The following is a 15,583-nucleotide window of genomic DNA, read 5'->3' as shown; positions in this document are numbered from 1 at the left end:
CTTTCACTTAAGTGAAGGGATTAGGGATGTTTTCACTTTATTTTTCCTTTACACCTTTTCAACTAGTAAATAAATGTATTTTAAGCATTTGGTTGGGGATGAAGAACACTCGTGTGGTTCTGTCACGGAGGTAGGAAATGGAAAAGTGGATGTATTTGCATTTATTTACACAAGATTGTTCTTTGTTGCTGTAAGCCCTGGTGCAACCTTTGGACCTTCCGGGTCATCTGCTGCAGAACTCCTCAAAAGTTATTTTTGTAATGGAAAATAGAATTTTCTGTTTCTCCCAGCATATTTTTGCACTCATGCTTCTGCATTTTCTGCTTCTTAATGACCCCAAAAGAGCTCAGAAATGAAAAGAACCCAAACGAACACCTTTCACCAACTATAGGCAGTTTAATAAGCAAATCAATCTTACATCCTGCCTAATGCCTTGTTAATGTATGTGTGTTGTATTAATGACTGAAAACAGTCATTGTTTCCCCTACCGTTATCGCTGGCACAGGCTCTGGCACTGGCAGATCAGCTTTGTGATGTTGATTTAAATCCCTTCCAAAAACCCCACCAGTTCTGGCTGTGTAACCCAGAAGATGCTGAATTAAAGACAAGATCTGTACAGTTTCAGAGGATTTGGTCTTAGCTACATGGGTCTGGTGACAGTTATTGGTACTATCAAGTTGCACACTATTGATGGGACTTTAGCGAGTCATAATATGATGCTGCTTTGTGTATCAAATCTCCGCTGATGCAACCTCACACAAAGTGGGGGTTTGGATATGTTATACTTCAAAGCAACGTGATGATTTAATGCCTGCAAAATTATAGCCGGTTCAATGTTGCTATCAAGAGGAATAAAATTATAACCAAAAGAGAGCTTTTAGAAGCAATTCAGCAGTGTAACACTCATAAGCTGTTTTGTAGCATGTTAAAGCACAGTTTGACGTGTGCTGGTGGTTAACCATGCGCTTTCAATTACTGCACACCCCCGTCTTTGAGCCAGAAAAATGATGGAATGATTCCTCACAGGGGGGTGCTTTCTGTTGCTGCTCAATAAAGGAAATGGATTCATTTTAGCTAAACAAAGAAAAAAAAGCAGGGGTGGTGGCACTGCTGCTGCAGGGGGCAAGATGGAGTTGGATGGCAGGACATGGAGTGACTAACGTGTGGGTCTGGTGAGATGCCTCTGTGTTCTTCTGCTTCCCTCTGCTGGAGTGCGGCAGGATTCCTGCCCATCTCCTGGCCAGGCTCTGGAGCAAATCTGAGCCTCTTTTAATAGGAGCAGAGCCGATTAACTGGGCCAGTCACTCCTGCAAATTCATTTATTTATGTTTTAAAGCTTTCTGCTCTGTTTTCAGTGTTCTTTCTGTAGGTCCACATTGCACAAGTCCGTGCAACACAGATGTGGTCCATGCGATTCTGTGGCTGCCTCTCTGCATGAGCGTGTCTCAGCTGTGAGACTAATGACTAATATTTTGGTTTTTCCAGAGCTGATGGGGTTTAGAAGACTATTTGCTGTTTCATCTTTATAGGGATGCTGCACCCATGCGTGTCATTACAGGCTCTGAAAACTCTGTTGTACTGCAGGCGAATTGCAGAGCACTGACTAGATTTCTGCCGATTTAAAGGTTTTTCAAAGGCAAATATTTAAATGTCTACAACACTGATTTGCTCCTTTCCCATTGAATGGTATATTGCATTCAGTTGTGCACACAAAACTGGGGGGTTGTCTTAATAACAGCAAAGAATTCACATTTTAGCATGAAAATAACATGCATTTTAATCGAACACATCATTCATCACTTAACAAGTGCTTCCCCATTGCTTTCCCGTTGCCACTTCTCCCTTCATAATTTTGATGGATTTTGGAAACAGAAGTGGGTTTTCCCTTTAGAGTTTCACGATTAATCTATGCCAAGTTTAGTGCAAAGTTCAGTTCTCTTGCAAATAGCAGCCACTATTTGGCAGTTCATCTGTCATATCCTGGCTTGGCTCCCTGTGTTTACTATGAAATATGACTGCCAGCAGTGCTGAGGGAACTATTGAAAGTTTACATTGATTAAAAGGGGGTATATGAAGAAAATGTATAGGAATTTACCTCTAACTCAGGAGTTTACGTCTAGCTGAAAAATACTAATGTCAAAGCTATTTCCTCAATAATCTGTGTAAGTCACTTATTGCATATTTAACACCGGGAAGTATTAAAACTGCATTAACAACTAATAACTTAATTGCTGTTAATAATACAGGTAATTACTACTGGCAATGTAGTAATTATTAGTAATACAGTTATTTAAAGTGTACCCTATAGGTTCAAGGGTAGTTCTGAGAGTGTGAATAGCCCTTGTTAATATAGGGAATGAGATGAAAAGGTTTTAACATCTCTGATGGATGCGTAGCGATCTTTCTCTGTATGTTCTCAGACTTGCTTGCAAAATAACAGTTGTTTTGTGTGCTTCAATTTACCAAAACCTATGCATAGGATTGAAGCACAAAATAGGATTGATCCAACCTGATTTATTTATTCACACGCCTGGTTTTGCTTCATTGCTTTAGAATAATGCTCTTCCTGGTGTTTTGTGCTTACATAGAGCCAAGTGCAGGAGTACATGGGCCCTTGCTGGCTGTTTTGGAGTGAGTGCAGTATAGCTGTCCTTACATGTCGCAGCATGTTTAAGCCACAGACACACCCCTGCTTAACTTAATTACCATGTATATTCCATTGATTGAAATGGAATTACCTGGAAGTGCTTGATACAATTTCAGTATAATATACAGGTTCCATGTGTTTAGTAGACATTCATTATAATAATTTCCCATAGTTCTTTCCCCTCTGTGTCATTACTTTATACTTATAAATGCCACTTTTATGTCAGATGTTAAACACAACTTTCAAAATCTGTTTATTCAGTTGCTGGGGGTTTGTCCTCAGCAGCAGATGCGCTCACCAAATTCTGGTTAAGTGTCTGTATTTGTAAGGCAACAAGTCCCCCCATGTCTTCTAAATAAAACAGTTTAAGGAAGAATTAACTTTGAAAACGGGTACGAATTTGTTTGGAAGGCATATAGTCATAGGCAATCCATCAGATAATCCTTCAGCAAAGCAATGTTCCCATGACCTGCACCACAAGACCCATTAGCTGTATCTTTAATAAATAACGAAACAGATGTTCTCCGGAGCATTGAATGTCATTCCATTTAGATTAACTGTGTTTACAAAAGAAGTATGGTTGTTACTAGTTTGCCTGTCATATCTCAAGCTGCATAACCAACAGAACTAGTGAAATAGTCTCAAATTGAATTCTTAATGGAAAGTCTTTACTTGCTCTCCTCGATACTGTATATCGAATTTCTGGCTGTGCAGTGAAAACCAATGGTCTTTGATTCATCAGAAAACTTAGAATCATTACCAAAAAAATTCACACAATGCTTTCTGAAACAAGCAGAAAACCTTCACAAAGCATAATATGGCAATCCAGTAAATTCTGAAGGTAAGATTTTGCCTTCTTAGTTGTATTTTAATGATAATTACTGAGAGAAGTTCCTAAATTTGTTGAGAAAGTTCTTATCCTAGAGGAATCTTTTGTGTGTGCAGAAAGAGTTGGCAGATTTTCCATTTTGTGTGACAATCCCAATGCTTTGGATTTTTTGGAAAGCTTTTCTCAGCAGATGCAACTTGGAAAGTTACTTAATTTTTTAAGGCCGTTTGAGAATTCTGATATGAAAGTAAATTAATATAAAATGTAAACAGAAGAAAAACCTTTTGATGTCTCATTTTGAGGTTGTGGTTTTGTTCAAGGTGTTTTAATGCAAGAAAGACCCAGCTTTTCTTAGTTTGCATGGTCTTTGCTGAAAAGACTGTGAGCAAGAATTGATTTTAGTCCCCAGTGAATGTTTCCTAATGAAGAAAACTTACTGCTCTTCCCAACTTCTGATTGAAATTGTGCAGTGAGAGCTTGGACTATAATAGAGTTGGAGCTGAAGTTGGTCCTAACGGATACCAAAGTACAGGTGATGTGCCCAGGAGGACGGAGCTGTCGCACCATGTGTTTGTGCAATGTGCATCTCCAAGTGTTGGGAACAGGCTGTGGGAATCTGGTGTATGTGAAGTTCTGTGGCTGTGTATACGTGGAATGAGGCTGCCATGGGTGAAGATATTGAAGATGTGATTTCTTCCTTTCATATAAATGTTTTTAGCTTACCAAAGGGGACCTGTATCTCTGAAGAAAGAACAGATGTGTTTGGACACATGGTACATATAAGTGATTTGGGTGTATTCCCTTTCACTGGTCCTAAATTAGAAACCATTTCAAGCTGCTGGTGGCCTTAAAATGTCCTCACTTTAAGTTGCTCTATTCAAAAATCAGATGGGAATAGTAGTCTGTAAGTTAGAATTTGTTCACTTTCATTTACGGTAATATACATTATAGATTGCAACATTTCAAATCGATCCCCTCTTCAGGGTCCTGATTTTACAGCCACTTGACTGTATTTCTGATTACCCTTTGGTGGTTACTTCCCTCCTCTCCTGGTACAATTGGTGTCATCATATCAGAATGATGACAATGTCCAGTCAGTAAATGGGGGAATTTTAGTGAAGATGAATCACAGGAACAAGCCTGTGTTCTCTGATACAGTTCTGACATAGTCCTTCTTACAGCACCAAAGCAAAGGAATCTCTGTTTTTTCCCTACAGGATCCCAGAAGCAAGCACAAATTTAAGATCCACACCTATGGGAGCCCGACCTTCTGTGACCATTGTGGGTCACTGCTTTATGGGCTTCTGCACCAAGGGATGAAATGTGACAGTAAGTGAAGATTTTCTGTGTTATCAAAAGGGTGCTTTAGAAAGTAAGTGGAAACAGTGGGTAACAGCCTCTTAGCTCTTTTCTGTGGAAAATACCATTTCAAATGTCAGCTATTTATAGCAGTGTTACATTTCAAGTGGGTATTTCAGTACTGTAATAATATATTGATGAAAATCACCTGTGTTATTGAGAACACGGTGTATTCAGTTTGATGTGGCTGAAGAGCCTTTGCCGTTGCAGTTTTGAGATAGCCTCTTTTTAGACTGGTCAGGGTGAGTGTGCTCTTGAAGACTGAAATCCGAGTTCAGTTGGTAGCCAAGGTCCAATATTTCACTTGTATTTCGTTCTTCTTGGGAGTCTCCTGCTAGAAAAATCAAATAATCAATTTAAACCTAGCTCCCATTGTTGCTAATGCTGGCACGAGGGCTCTGTTATCTTAACCATATTCCCAGCAAATCTTTAGTCCATTTTCACTTGTTTCCCTTGCACTTTGTTAATGATACCTTTAGTTTTCTGAAGTAGATTATTTGATTCTCTGTTTCATTCACTGTCTGCAAAACCCAAGATGCAAACTAGCCATGTCCTTCAATTGAAAACATACAGCTGTAACCTGAAAGGCTTGCCAGCAGTTAAGCACTGTAATCTTAACTTTCTCTTCGCTCAGTGTTTGCAGTGTAGTCATATTATTAGCTTCTCATGACTGTCTGAACTGCTTTTATATCCACAGCCTGTGATATGAACGTTCATAAGCAATGTGTAATAAACGTCCCAAGCCTCTGCGGCATGGATCACACAGAGAAACGAGGAAGGATTTATCTGAAAGCTGAAGTCAATGGTGACAAACTGGAAGTAACAGGTACACAACTTACTTTGGAATTTTGCATTCTTGTGTAATACACAATATGGGCTTATGCACCTTTGTCACACCTCTGTGTTAAAGCCAGTGATGGAGTCTTGCCCTTCAGAAGTGTGAGGATTTCATTTGACGTGTCCTTGAATCAAGAAGCTGTGAACTGGTGTTCACAAAGATAGACAGACAAATGGAAGCTGTAGCAGTAGCTTTAAAAACCTAGGAATATTCATTAGAAAATAACTGTGATGTTGGTTTTCATGCAGAGAGCAGCCCAGTAGGATAGCTGTAGCTGGTCAGGAAGTTAGCCATCATCTTCAGAAGTACTCTGGGCTTTCATCAGCTGAGGAGTTGCTTCCTGCATTTCAGAGTGTTTAATAAGCCATAGCAACTTGGATTCAATCCCAGATATTATCAGTGAGTTATGAAATGAAAAAGAAATCACCACATTCTGTAAAGTGAAAGTTACCCAGATGGGAAGGAGGGAGAGAGGGGAGGAAAGAGAGGGTAGCAGTTCATTTCTCCCAGGATTTAGGAGTGAGCTTTGGTTGTACACATCTCAGCGAGCCATTCCAGCTCTGGGGTTCCAGAAAAAAGCTCTGGAAAATGTATTTTGTGAGATGAAGGATTGTTCTGTCCCCCTAAATAGACACGTGAAATGTTGTTTAACTCCAGCAGGACTTCCTTGTTCTGTGTCAGAAAGTGGAGTTCATTGCTCAGGGTCTGCATGAGAATTGGTGTTTACAGCATGACATTTGTTCTGTGTGTGCCTTCTTGTTTAGGTGGGGTCAGCTTCTAATGAATGTATCTGATACCTGAAATGTAAAGTTGGGAGTGAACTTTATTATTGATTTTGCCTTTCTGTTGGGCACAAATAATGCAAACAATTTTCTTTGCCAGTCACATTGCAGTGTATTTATTCAAAGGGAGGCCACAGGGCAGGAATTAGGATGGACAGAAGTTAAATAAGGGAGGGAATAACAACAAAATCTTCATTATTATTATTTTTTATAAGTGTAGGGGTAAGTCTGTAAAACAAATTAAATTCTAAAAGAAAAACCTGATTTTATTACGGCTCAACATTTTAAGGACATATAAAATATAAGTATGACCTTATGTAGGAAATGGACTAGAAGATGCGCATAAAACACAAATCATCAAAAGCTTTTACCTCAGGAGAGCGTGCTGGTTAGCGTGTGGCCAGCACTGAAGGCAACAAATCTACATGTACACTGACACGTCTGCAACACTGGTACTGCAAGAGACTGAATTCAGTGTCCACACTGAAACAGGAGCAGGGTACCACTCCCGCATTTCCTCTGTGGGGAATGAGTCTCAATAGAGACCATAGCCGTTGTAGCCAACAGAAAGGAAATCATAGAATCATAGAATAGTTAAGGTTGGAAAGGACCTTAAGATCATCCAGTTCCAACCCCCCTGCCGTGGGCAGGGACACCTCACACTAAACCATCTCACCCAAGGCCTCGTCCAACCTGGTCTTGATCACTGCCAGGGATGGAGCATTCACAACCTCCCTGGGCAACCCATTCCAGTGCCTCACCACCCTAACAGGAAAGAATTTCCTCCTTAGAGCCAATCTAAACTTCCCCTGTTTAAGTTTTAACCCGTTACCCCTTGTCCTGTCACTACAGTCCCTAATGAAGAGTCCCTCCCCAGCATCCCTATAGCCCCCCTTCAGATACTGGAAGGCTGCTATGAGGTCTCCATGCAGACCAAATCTGACCATCACACCGAATTCTCACAGCTCACAGAACCAGCACACTCCTGGCACTGTATTCATCCATGGCTTAGTTGTCTCTAAATCCAAACAGCTCCACGTTCTCCTGCCAGACCTTGTAAAATGTAGAAGTACGATGCATGTTAGTTAGGGTCAGAGCAGATCCCAAGTGATACCTAATTGTAGCTTAACTTTTCTGATAGCTTCCTGTTGACGTAGGAGGGGTGAAGTTGTCCAAGGTCCTGTCATTAACAGAAAGGTGGTTTCTTAAGTAGTAAGGCACTGCATAGATGCTGATGCAGATTCTAAAAGTAATTGTGCCATGAGAGAGATACTAATTCGAAACTCATCCAAGTGACTAAATTTAGTGTTTGCATTATTTTAGGCTGCTTTGCAGCAAGGTTCTTAAATATGGCTTAAACTTCCTGCCATAATGCACATAATTTGACAAATAGCACATAGTTATTTTCTGATGATTACACAGGTTTATAATTGTTCTAGGGGCAAAAACGTTTGTCGCAAGTGTGTGGTACCAAGGCACTATAAAGCAATTACACAAATAGGTGTTCCTTCAGTTCACAGTTTTATTAGAGAAGATATTGGGTGGCATGGTTTACCCTTGGGTGCCATGGTTTAGTGTGAGGTGTCCCTGCCCATGGCAGGGGGGTTGGAACTTAATGATCTTAAGGTCCTTTCCAACCCTAACTATTCTATGATTCTATGGGAATGTGGTAAAATTGTTACAGGTATTTTGTAGGTTTCCTCCTGTAGCTCTTTTTGGTGCAGTTGGACTTGGCAAATGCTGTTACTTCTGTGTTTATAAATAAAGCATTTCCATCCTATAGTGAAGTAGGTTTCTGGACAAGAAGAAAAACCATTTACTAGAACCTTGTTGTGTATATAACCATTACCGTGCTCTTAAGTCCTTTTGGTTGAGGCTCGCCAGCATTTCCAGGCTTTCAGAAAACTCCTTTAAAGAAGAATGACAGTTACCCTGAAAGGCAGATCCTTTTCGCCAATAAAAAACATATATACAGACTAAACCCACACAGGGTGACGTTTCGGATACCTTTTGTGCATGTTTAACAGCAGAGAAAATTAGTAGTTGTCAGGTAGTTCATGGACATATTCCTGTGCAAAGCATTTGAACTCCTTTTCTCCTAGTATGGCACTGCTTCTACCATATTTCTTGATAAAACCTTTGCTAGAATAGGCAGTTCCCCAAGCTGCCAAGCACATCACCACTGCGTTTAGCTTTGGGAAGGGAGGTGAATTAAACACCCAGGAGGGTTTATGAACAGCAGGAAAAATAATGAATGATTGGCTGTTTAGTTTGAGCCTTTGCCTGAATCTTTATCAAAGGAATTGCTCTGTAGGTGTTGAAATCCTTCAGCTGAATTCCTTAATATCTCTGCTCTGCATCCTGTTTTGGTTGTTAATTAGCTCCTGCTGATTCCATCCTAGCCAGCCTTGATTGCATGCAAAACATTTGTGCTGCTAAATGGAGACCTGCCATTCTGGTTGGCATCTTGCAAATCACTTTGATGGGCAACTCAACCATCCCAGTCCCAGCCAGGGCACGCATCAGTGATGCAGCACCCATAACACCGCCTGCAAGATGTGCTCATTTAAGGAACACTTGTTTAATCCGTCATAATTTGGTTTCACTTCTGCATAATTGCTTTGAGGGTTTTGTGGCAGCTTTTGTTTCCAAAAAGGCCACAATACCCACACACAGAGTAAAATTGAGTGTTTTACTGATAAAATATTGGAAATAGGACTGGGTTTTTTCCTAGTGAATGCAAGGGGAAAATCAAAGCGGAGCACTTCCAAATGGAGCTGGCTATTGGTTCAGTCAGATTATCTGAAATACCCAAGTAGTTTGGTAAGATTTGAATTGAACTAATAGTGGGAATGATCCAGTCCTATATGAAAACATAATGATTTCCAGTGTATGAGGGCAAATCCTCAACCTGGGTGCTTGAAGGTAGACATTCAGTCTTTTCTGTGAGTGTTAGAGACTGCAATGCTTTCCACAAGCAGGAATTTTGTATGGGCACACTTTGCCAAACTTCATCATTCCAGGGCTAGTCAGTATGCCTCATTCAGTGCTCATTTGTGCTGCAGTTCTTAAATAGCAGTGGTTTATTTTATAGCTACTAGCTTGAGAGTTACAGTGAATATTAATAATTCATTGCACTTGCAGTAAATCAACATGGTGGTTCTCTTTTTATAGGAACACTCCTAAATTGCTTTTTTCTGAAATCACTGAATTCGTGACCCTTTCATGGCTTGGACTGAGTTGGGGATTTTGCTTTTAGGCAAAGTAAAGCCGTTTTGGCTATTTTTAATCTATGCTTTTGCACTGAATTTCCTTCCTCCTGATGTGCATTAGAAGTGTTGTCACTCTTCCATTTACTTCTTGACCCCCGTGATAATTCAGAGCTCTTCCAATGAGCTGGCAGGTGGCTGAATCCCAGTTTTGATTTCTCTTTTTTTAGTGAGTAAACAGTAACCTTTGTGAGAAAATAAGCCCATCTGGCACTTGATGGGGATCCTAAACTGTGACCTGCGAGCTGCTGGAAGTTGGATTTGGCAGGAGCTGACACTAAGGAGCTGGCCTCCCGACACAGGCACTGGTTTAGAGGCAGGGTGTTGGTGACTCGCTGTCAGCTAATGCACCCTGCTGTTACATAAATGTTATTAAAATACATATATACACAGCCCGGGGTTTTCAGGGTTTTCAAAGTGTGTTTTTCCAAGCTGGAAGAATACAGAAGACCTGGTTTTATTCTTCACTGATGCTTCTGTTCTTTAAAAGAAGAGAAAACCTGGCAGCGACCTCGGCAGAGGTTGGGAGCACCGAACAGGCTCTCCAGCAGTCATCTCCCTAGGAGTTCTGTACTCCTCTCCCTACATTTTTCACATCATTTGTGACTTGTCTGGCTGCTGAGCCACCCTATGGCACTGCACGTTAATGTCTTGTCACAGTGGTCACTGCAGGCAGCAGAATGAAGAGCCTCTGCCCAAACAAGCTTGAGGGGAATTTGGGCACATTTCTGGATGCTTGTAAAACTGTTTCCTCAAAGGATCCCCCACCACACACACACAGACATAATTCCACTTCCGATTGTCTAGGTCAGTATTAGTCTGTCTTTGTTAGCATTAATTTCATAATATCCACAACTTTAAAAGGGAACATAGATGAATACTCTGTTTGACCAGCTTTTAGTACCAAGTACCTATAAAGTGGTCCCAAATAATGACTTGCACGAGGGAGGCGTTTTTAACATCTCAAAAGTACAAATCTCATGGTTTATCTCACCAATATCTGATCTCTTTTCTGGCATTCCCAGAACCTGCAGGGTCACTGCATTCATTACAGAAAGAGCTCTGCCTTTTACAAATGCCAACCCCGGCAGCAGCTAAAATCTTCCTGTTTCATTCATTAAATTTAATTTACCATAAAGAAATGGGCAGTGCGTAGCATTTAAAAGGAAGATTAGCATTTCAGAAATGGCCATCTGCATGCATATAACAAATTTAACTAAAATGCTACATACTTATGTAGGAGTATAAACAGATAAGAGTTAAAATTTAATAGTCCAAATCCCTTTTCAGATGATTAGATACATCTTGTGTTAAGACTTGTGTTTTATGAAGTACCTGTCCTACCCAGTAGTACATTTTTTTTTATGGTGGTAATTCTTATAACCTCAATCTTATCAAATACAGTTGCTCCTATGGGATTTCCAGTTGAAATCAAAGCCTGAGAGCCTTTAGCAGACACCAAGTACTTACTAAGTACCATTAGAGATGACCGTGTGTTATTTTGTTAGTAGGAGAGAATATGAATAAATACATAGGAATGAAGTATTCTGCAACATTGGTTCATCTACTCTTGTGAAGGGCAGGAGTTCCAGTCATCTACATTCATTAGATGCTGGTCTCAGGAGGGATATTAAAAGACATTGTAGCTGCTGAGGGAGTAGTTATGGAATAGAGAAAAGTCTCATCTCTGAAGGGTCTCTTAGTGATGAAAACTGTGGGCATTGAAAAGCAGGATCCGTTTTGGAGCCAGTTGTACAAGAGTCACAACCAGCTCCAGCAGGTAAGCATTCAGTCTGAATAAAATCAGATGGCCTTAATAAAATCTTATAATAAATCTTCAGTGAAAGCTGAGCAGTTTTGGAGGCAGCTTTGGATTTTGCATTGAGAGAGTACAAGTACACAGATAGGGAGATGGAGTATTTTCTGTAATAGGTGAATCTTTTAAACTGTGTGTAAGGGGAGTGTGGTGATGTTCTGGGGAGAAAGTTCTTTGGTTGGGAATACTGTTATCCACCTAAGTAACCCATGTAGTGGGCAGGTCACTGCAATCTGTATCAAATTACTTAAGGAAGTAATAAGAATTATGGAATAATTTACTAATGCTTTATTGTGGGAAGGCAGGAACTCCAGGATGTACTGGAGCTAACAGCCATCTCCATTTCAATCATTTTGCTGGATAGTTTGCCAGAGAGACCATTTGAGACTTGAATCATCTTTCAAAAGCAGCTATTCATGTGTGATTGAGGGATTTCTGCTCATCTGGGTTGCCTGCAGGGAGTTAAAGATTGGCAAGAAATGGTTGCTGTGATTAGTGAACTGGTTTATTATCAACATTTGGGAATTCAGGAGAAAGGTAGCTGTGACTCACTTGAAAAGGAGCTGAATAAACTCACACTGTTGATAGTTCAGCTTTGTTACAGGGACAATAGCATTTATTTATTCATTCCCATGACTAAATTTGTTTGCTGGTATCACAAGAAGTTATAAACCCATAATTGCATGGGGCTCGCAACTTGTAACCTATAAGATTGCATGAAAGAAGTTCTGGGTTCGTCATCCGCACGCTGAGCTCCTCAAAATGCTGCCTGAATTTCTTCTCTTTACATAAAATGTCAGTTGTTCCCTACCAGCCCACTCTGTCTTATTTAGATACTTATTTAAAGTACGGATGCCTAAGAACCAGCTCTGTATTTGCTTATGGCTTTAGACTATTCCTGGAAAAGTGGGCGTCCCAGTTTTAGGCATGGCTTCTGGACGGATACTGCTGGATATAAGTAGCACATCTATAAGAACAGCCATAGGACAGTCATCAAATATTCTACATTTTCTGCTGAATCACCATCATGGTGTTGTCTTCTTTAGCCATGAGGAGGAAAGTGGCACATTTTTTCTCTCTGACAAATATTTCTGGTTTTCAGAAGGAAAACCTGGGCAACGCTGGATTTGTTCGACACTTCAACATGTACTTCTCTTTAATGTATTTTCATGAGTGCTTTCTCAGCCCCTCTTAAGAGTCTAATCCAGACAAAATGTTGGGAAATGTATGTTGTGCCAGCCGCTTTCCTCAGTACAGAAGTCATGGATAGTTATAACTTAATAGTTGTGACAGAAAACTGTCAAGTAGTAGTTTAAGTTTCACCCAAGTTACACTCCAAGTGATGCAGAACTGTATCTCACTTCAGCCATCTGCAAATTCGAGTGACATCTCTATCACAGCGTTGAGTTTGATTAACTGGTAATTATAGAGCAGTATGAGATTGCTTGCCATCATTACAGCTATAGCAGAATCCAGCCGCAGTAAGCTGATGTATTTTCGTGGTGTTATTTTTCATTTCACTTTAAATGTCTTTATTTCTCATTTCACTTTTTCTGTTTCAGCCACACACAAGAGGTAGTGCCTTTGGTGGGGAGGGGAAATCTCCTTCTAAATCCTCTTACAGAAACCTGACCTATCCTGTTAAAAATAGGGTGCTCTTAAAGAGGTGGACCACATAGAGGCTAATTCTTTATAAGCACAAGTACCATCATGCTGTTTCCTCAAGAAAAGAAGTGCTAAGTCAGTTGAAGAAAGATGTCTAAGGGTACTAATTATGCAGACAAAAGTGCAAATGGGCCAGATAGTTTAAAACAAGGAGTGAGATAATGACTTCTTTGGCAGCCTGTATTTAGTAGATGTTCCTTCTTTCCTTCCCAGTTCATTTCTGAACTTCTTTTCTGGTATTTGGAGGGCTTTTTTCCTTTTGCTGTGAAAAGAAGTAGTCTCACACAGGCTGCCACCTTCTCCTGCTGTCAGGGCTGGTTTCTAGGCATGGATCAAGGCTAATCAGGGCTGGCTTTCTCCAGGAGCAGTCCATAGCACAGCCTCAAGAAGGGCTCTGCATCCACCCAGCCAGTTCCTCAGAACTTATCCGTTTCACACTGAGCATCTCCAGGTAAAATTTAACCATGAAGGCACCTTGTTAAGCAATTTTGTTCAAGGAATTTGAATGGAAAACTTACTAGTGTGTATTCCTGGGAAGCTGGAGAACGCGTAGAGCGTTCTGCTCCTTACTTATGCCGAACTACAGTATAGAAATAATAGTAGAGAATGAAAATGAAAAGGTGGATTTTGAAGCAATAGTTCATGTGCCAAACCTGGCAGTGCAGTCCCAAGTGCTGCGTACAAGAAGACAAAAAAAACCCAACCCCCAAAATAAACCCACATGTAAGATGAGAGAGCGAGCAATTTGCATTGAAAGCTGTCACTTCATCCTTCACTCACTTATGGTTCTTAGTCCCTTTGGGACTGTAAATATTCAACTGAAGCAAGTTATTTAATCTTGATGTTATTCCTCAAAAGTATTTGACAGTCCCTTTCAGTGTGCTTAATTTTAATATTGGATGAAGGTTTCTCATCATGGGTTGAGAACAGAAGAGGTTTTCTCTGCATGCAGAGACCCTCAAAAGGCAAACTCAGAGTAAAATGAGAGTGGAGGCAATTTCTTTGGACTGAAAGCTATCATTTCCCCAATTGCAAAGCACTGTCAGCTTCATGCAGGGGTTGTGGAAAACTACAGATGAAACACTGCAAGAAAAAGTGCATGTTTCTGTTTTGTTCTTTTAAATCACGGTGTATTTTATCTGGTACAGTTACTTGAGTAACATAGTGAATAGAAATACATTTTGTCTTAAGATTTTAGCCCATACACATTTTCTGCCTCATTTTAAAAGCACAGATTTAAGAAGCGAGACTTAATCATTATCAACTATTGGTTCAGGTTAATGTGATGCCTTTCCAGACAGGATCTAATTTCAATAATTAATCTACATCAGGGTATCTGTTCTGCATGAGAATTATCTTGACAAATAAACTAGCGTGTTCCAAATAAGTAGCTTGCATTCCTGTACTCTACCTGCTTTCTACAGCCATTTTGGATATAGGGTATCAGTTATATCTGGTATTTCTTTCTTTGAACGTGTTCCACCACATCTGATCCTCTCTCATTAAATGGAGCAGGTTGGACTGCTTGGAATTACTGATTTTCTGTGGCAGTGGCTGTTGTTTTCCCCCAGTTTTTCCCCTCTACAGCTTGGATCAAATGACACAACAGCTAAGTAGTAGATTTGCACTAAATCATTACTTAGCAGTTATGTCGTTTGGAAGAACACAGTCTTTACCAATACTGAAACACTCTTTCCATCATGTAAAAGGAGTCTGTCAGCCTAGAGCGACTTACATCAGCGTGTGAATACATACCTGTCCTGTGCTTTACATGCATTGACCATCTCTTTCTGTTTTAGCAGCACAGTTGTCAGTCCACCCCAGCCCTGCCTTTATTTCTAAAGGGAGAACAAAAGACACTTTGAAAAGACATACTTCAGCTGGTTTACACGTCATCAGAGTGTCCTCCCCTTACTCTATAAATAAGGAGAGAAAATGAGACTTTATAAAATATCTGTGTTGCTTGGATGCCATTCAGTCTCCATTCTGGGAAATAACAGGTTGAAATCCTGGGAAGGTCTGTAATTTTCATTCATAATATGAAATGCTATTTAAATCTGGGGGGAAAGGAGAGAGCCTTGAGCAAACCGTAACTATCTTTTGGTGAAGATCTGCTCTGATTGAGTTCTTAAGTGACTCTGAGGCTCAGCCTTTTGTAGGAGATGTTTTCCATCAAGAGCTATTGGGTAACTTAAGGGTTGATCATTCCTAAATTTCCTTTCAGATCTCTTCAGTTAAGTAGGTAAATTTAAACAGCCCTCCTGAGGTTGACTCTCTGAAAGCAGTAGCTGAAAACGCAGACAGTAGGAGTTTAGTGACTCCTAAATGCTGGTGTTCCTTCATACCCTAGGAACCATGTCACCCTCAAAGCTTCTTGT

At 40.3% G+C, this 15,583-nt stretch overlaps 1 protein-coding gene across 5 annotated transcripts in view; it reads left to right on the top strand.

Annotated features, from left to right (window-relative positions):
• Positions 1-15,583, top strand: part of PRKCA (protein kinase C alpha) — a 160,788-nt gene that overhangs the window by 101,570 nt on the left and 43,635 nt on the right. For all 5 annotated transcript variants that reach the window (XM_057418673.1, XM_057418671.1, XM_057418670.1 and 2 more), the window contains exons 4-5: positions 4,694-4,805; positions 5,533-5,661. In XM_057418673.1, the coding sequence (XP_057274656.1) occupies positions 4,694-4,805; positions 5,533-5,661 (241 nt within the window). The remainder of the gene's footprint in view (positions 1-4,693; positions 4,806-5,532; positions 5,662-15,583) is intronic.

Source organism: Pezoporus wallicus, unplaced genomic scaffold, assembly GCF_028554395.1.
Source record: "Pezoporus wallicus isolate ANWC-B61680 ecotype Strahan unplaced genomic scaffold, APGP_CSIRO_Pwel_v1 contig_3710, whole genome shotgun sequence".
NCBI lineage: Eukaryota > Metazoa > Chordata > Aves > Psittaciformes > Psittacidae > Pezoporus > Pezoporus wallicus.
Note: the sequence above shows the minus strand (reverse complement) of the source record. Positions and strands in the feature narration are given on the sequence as shown.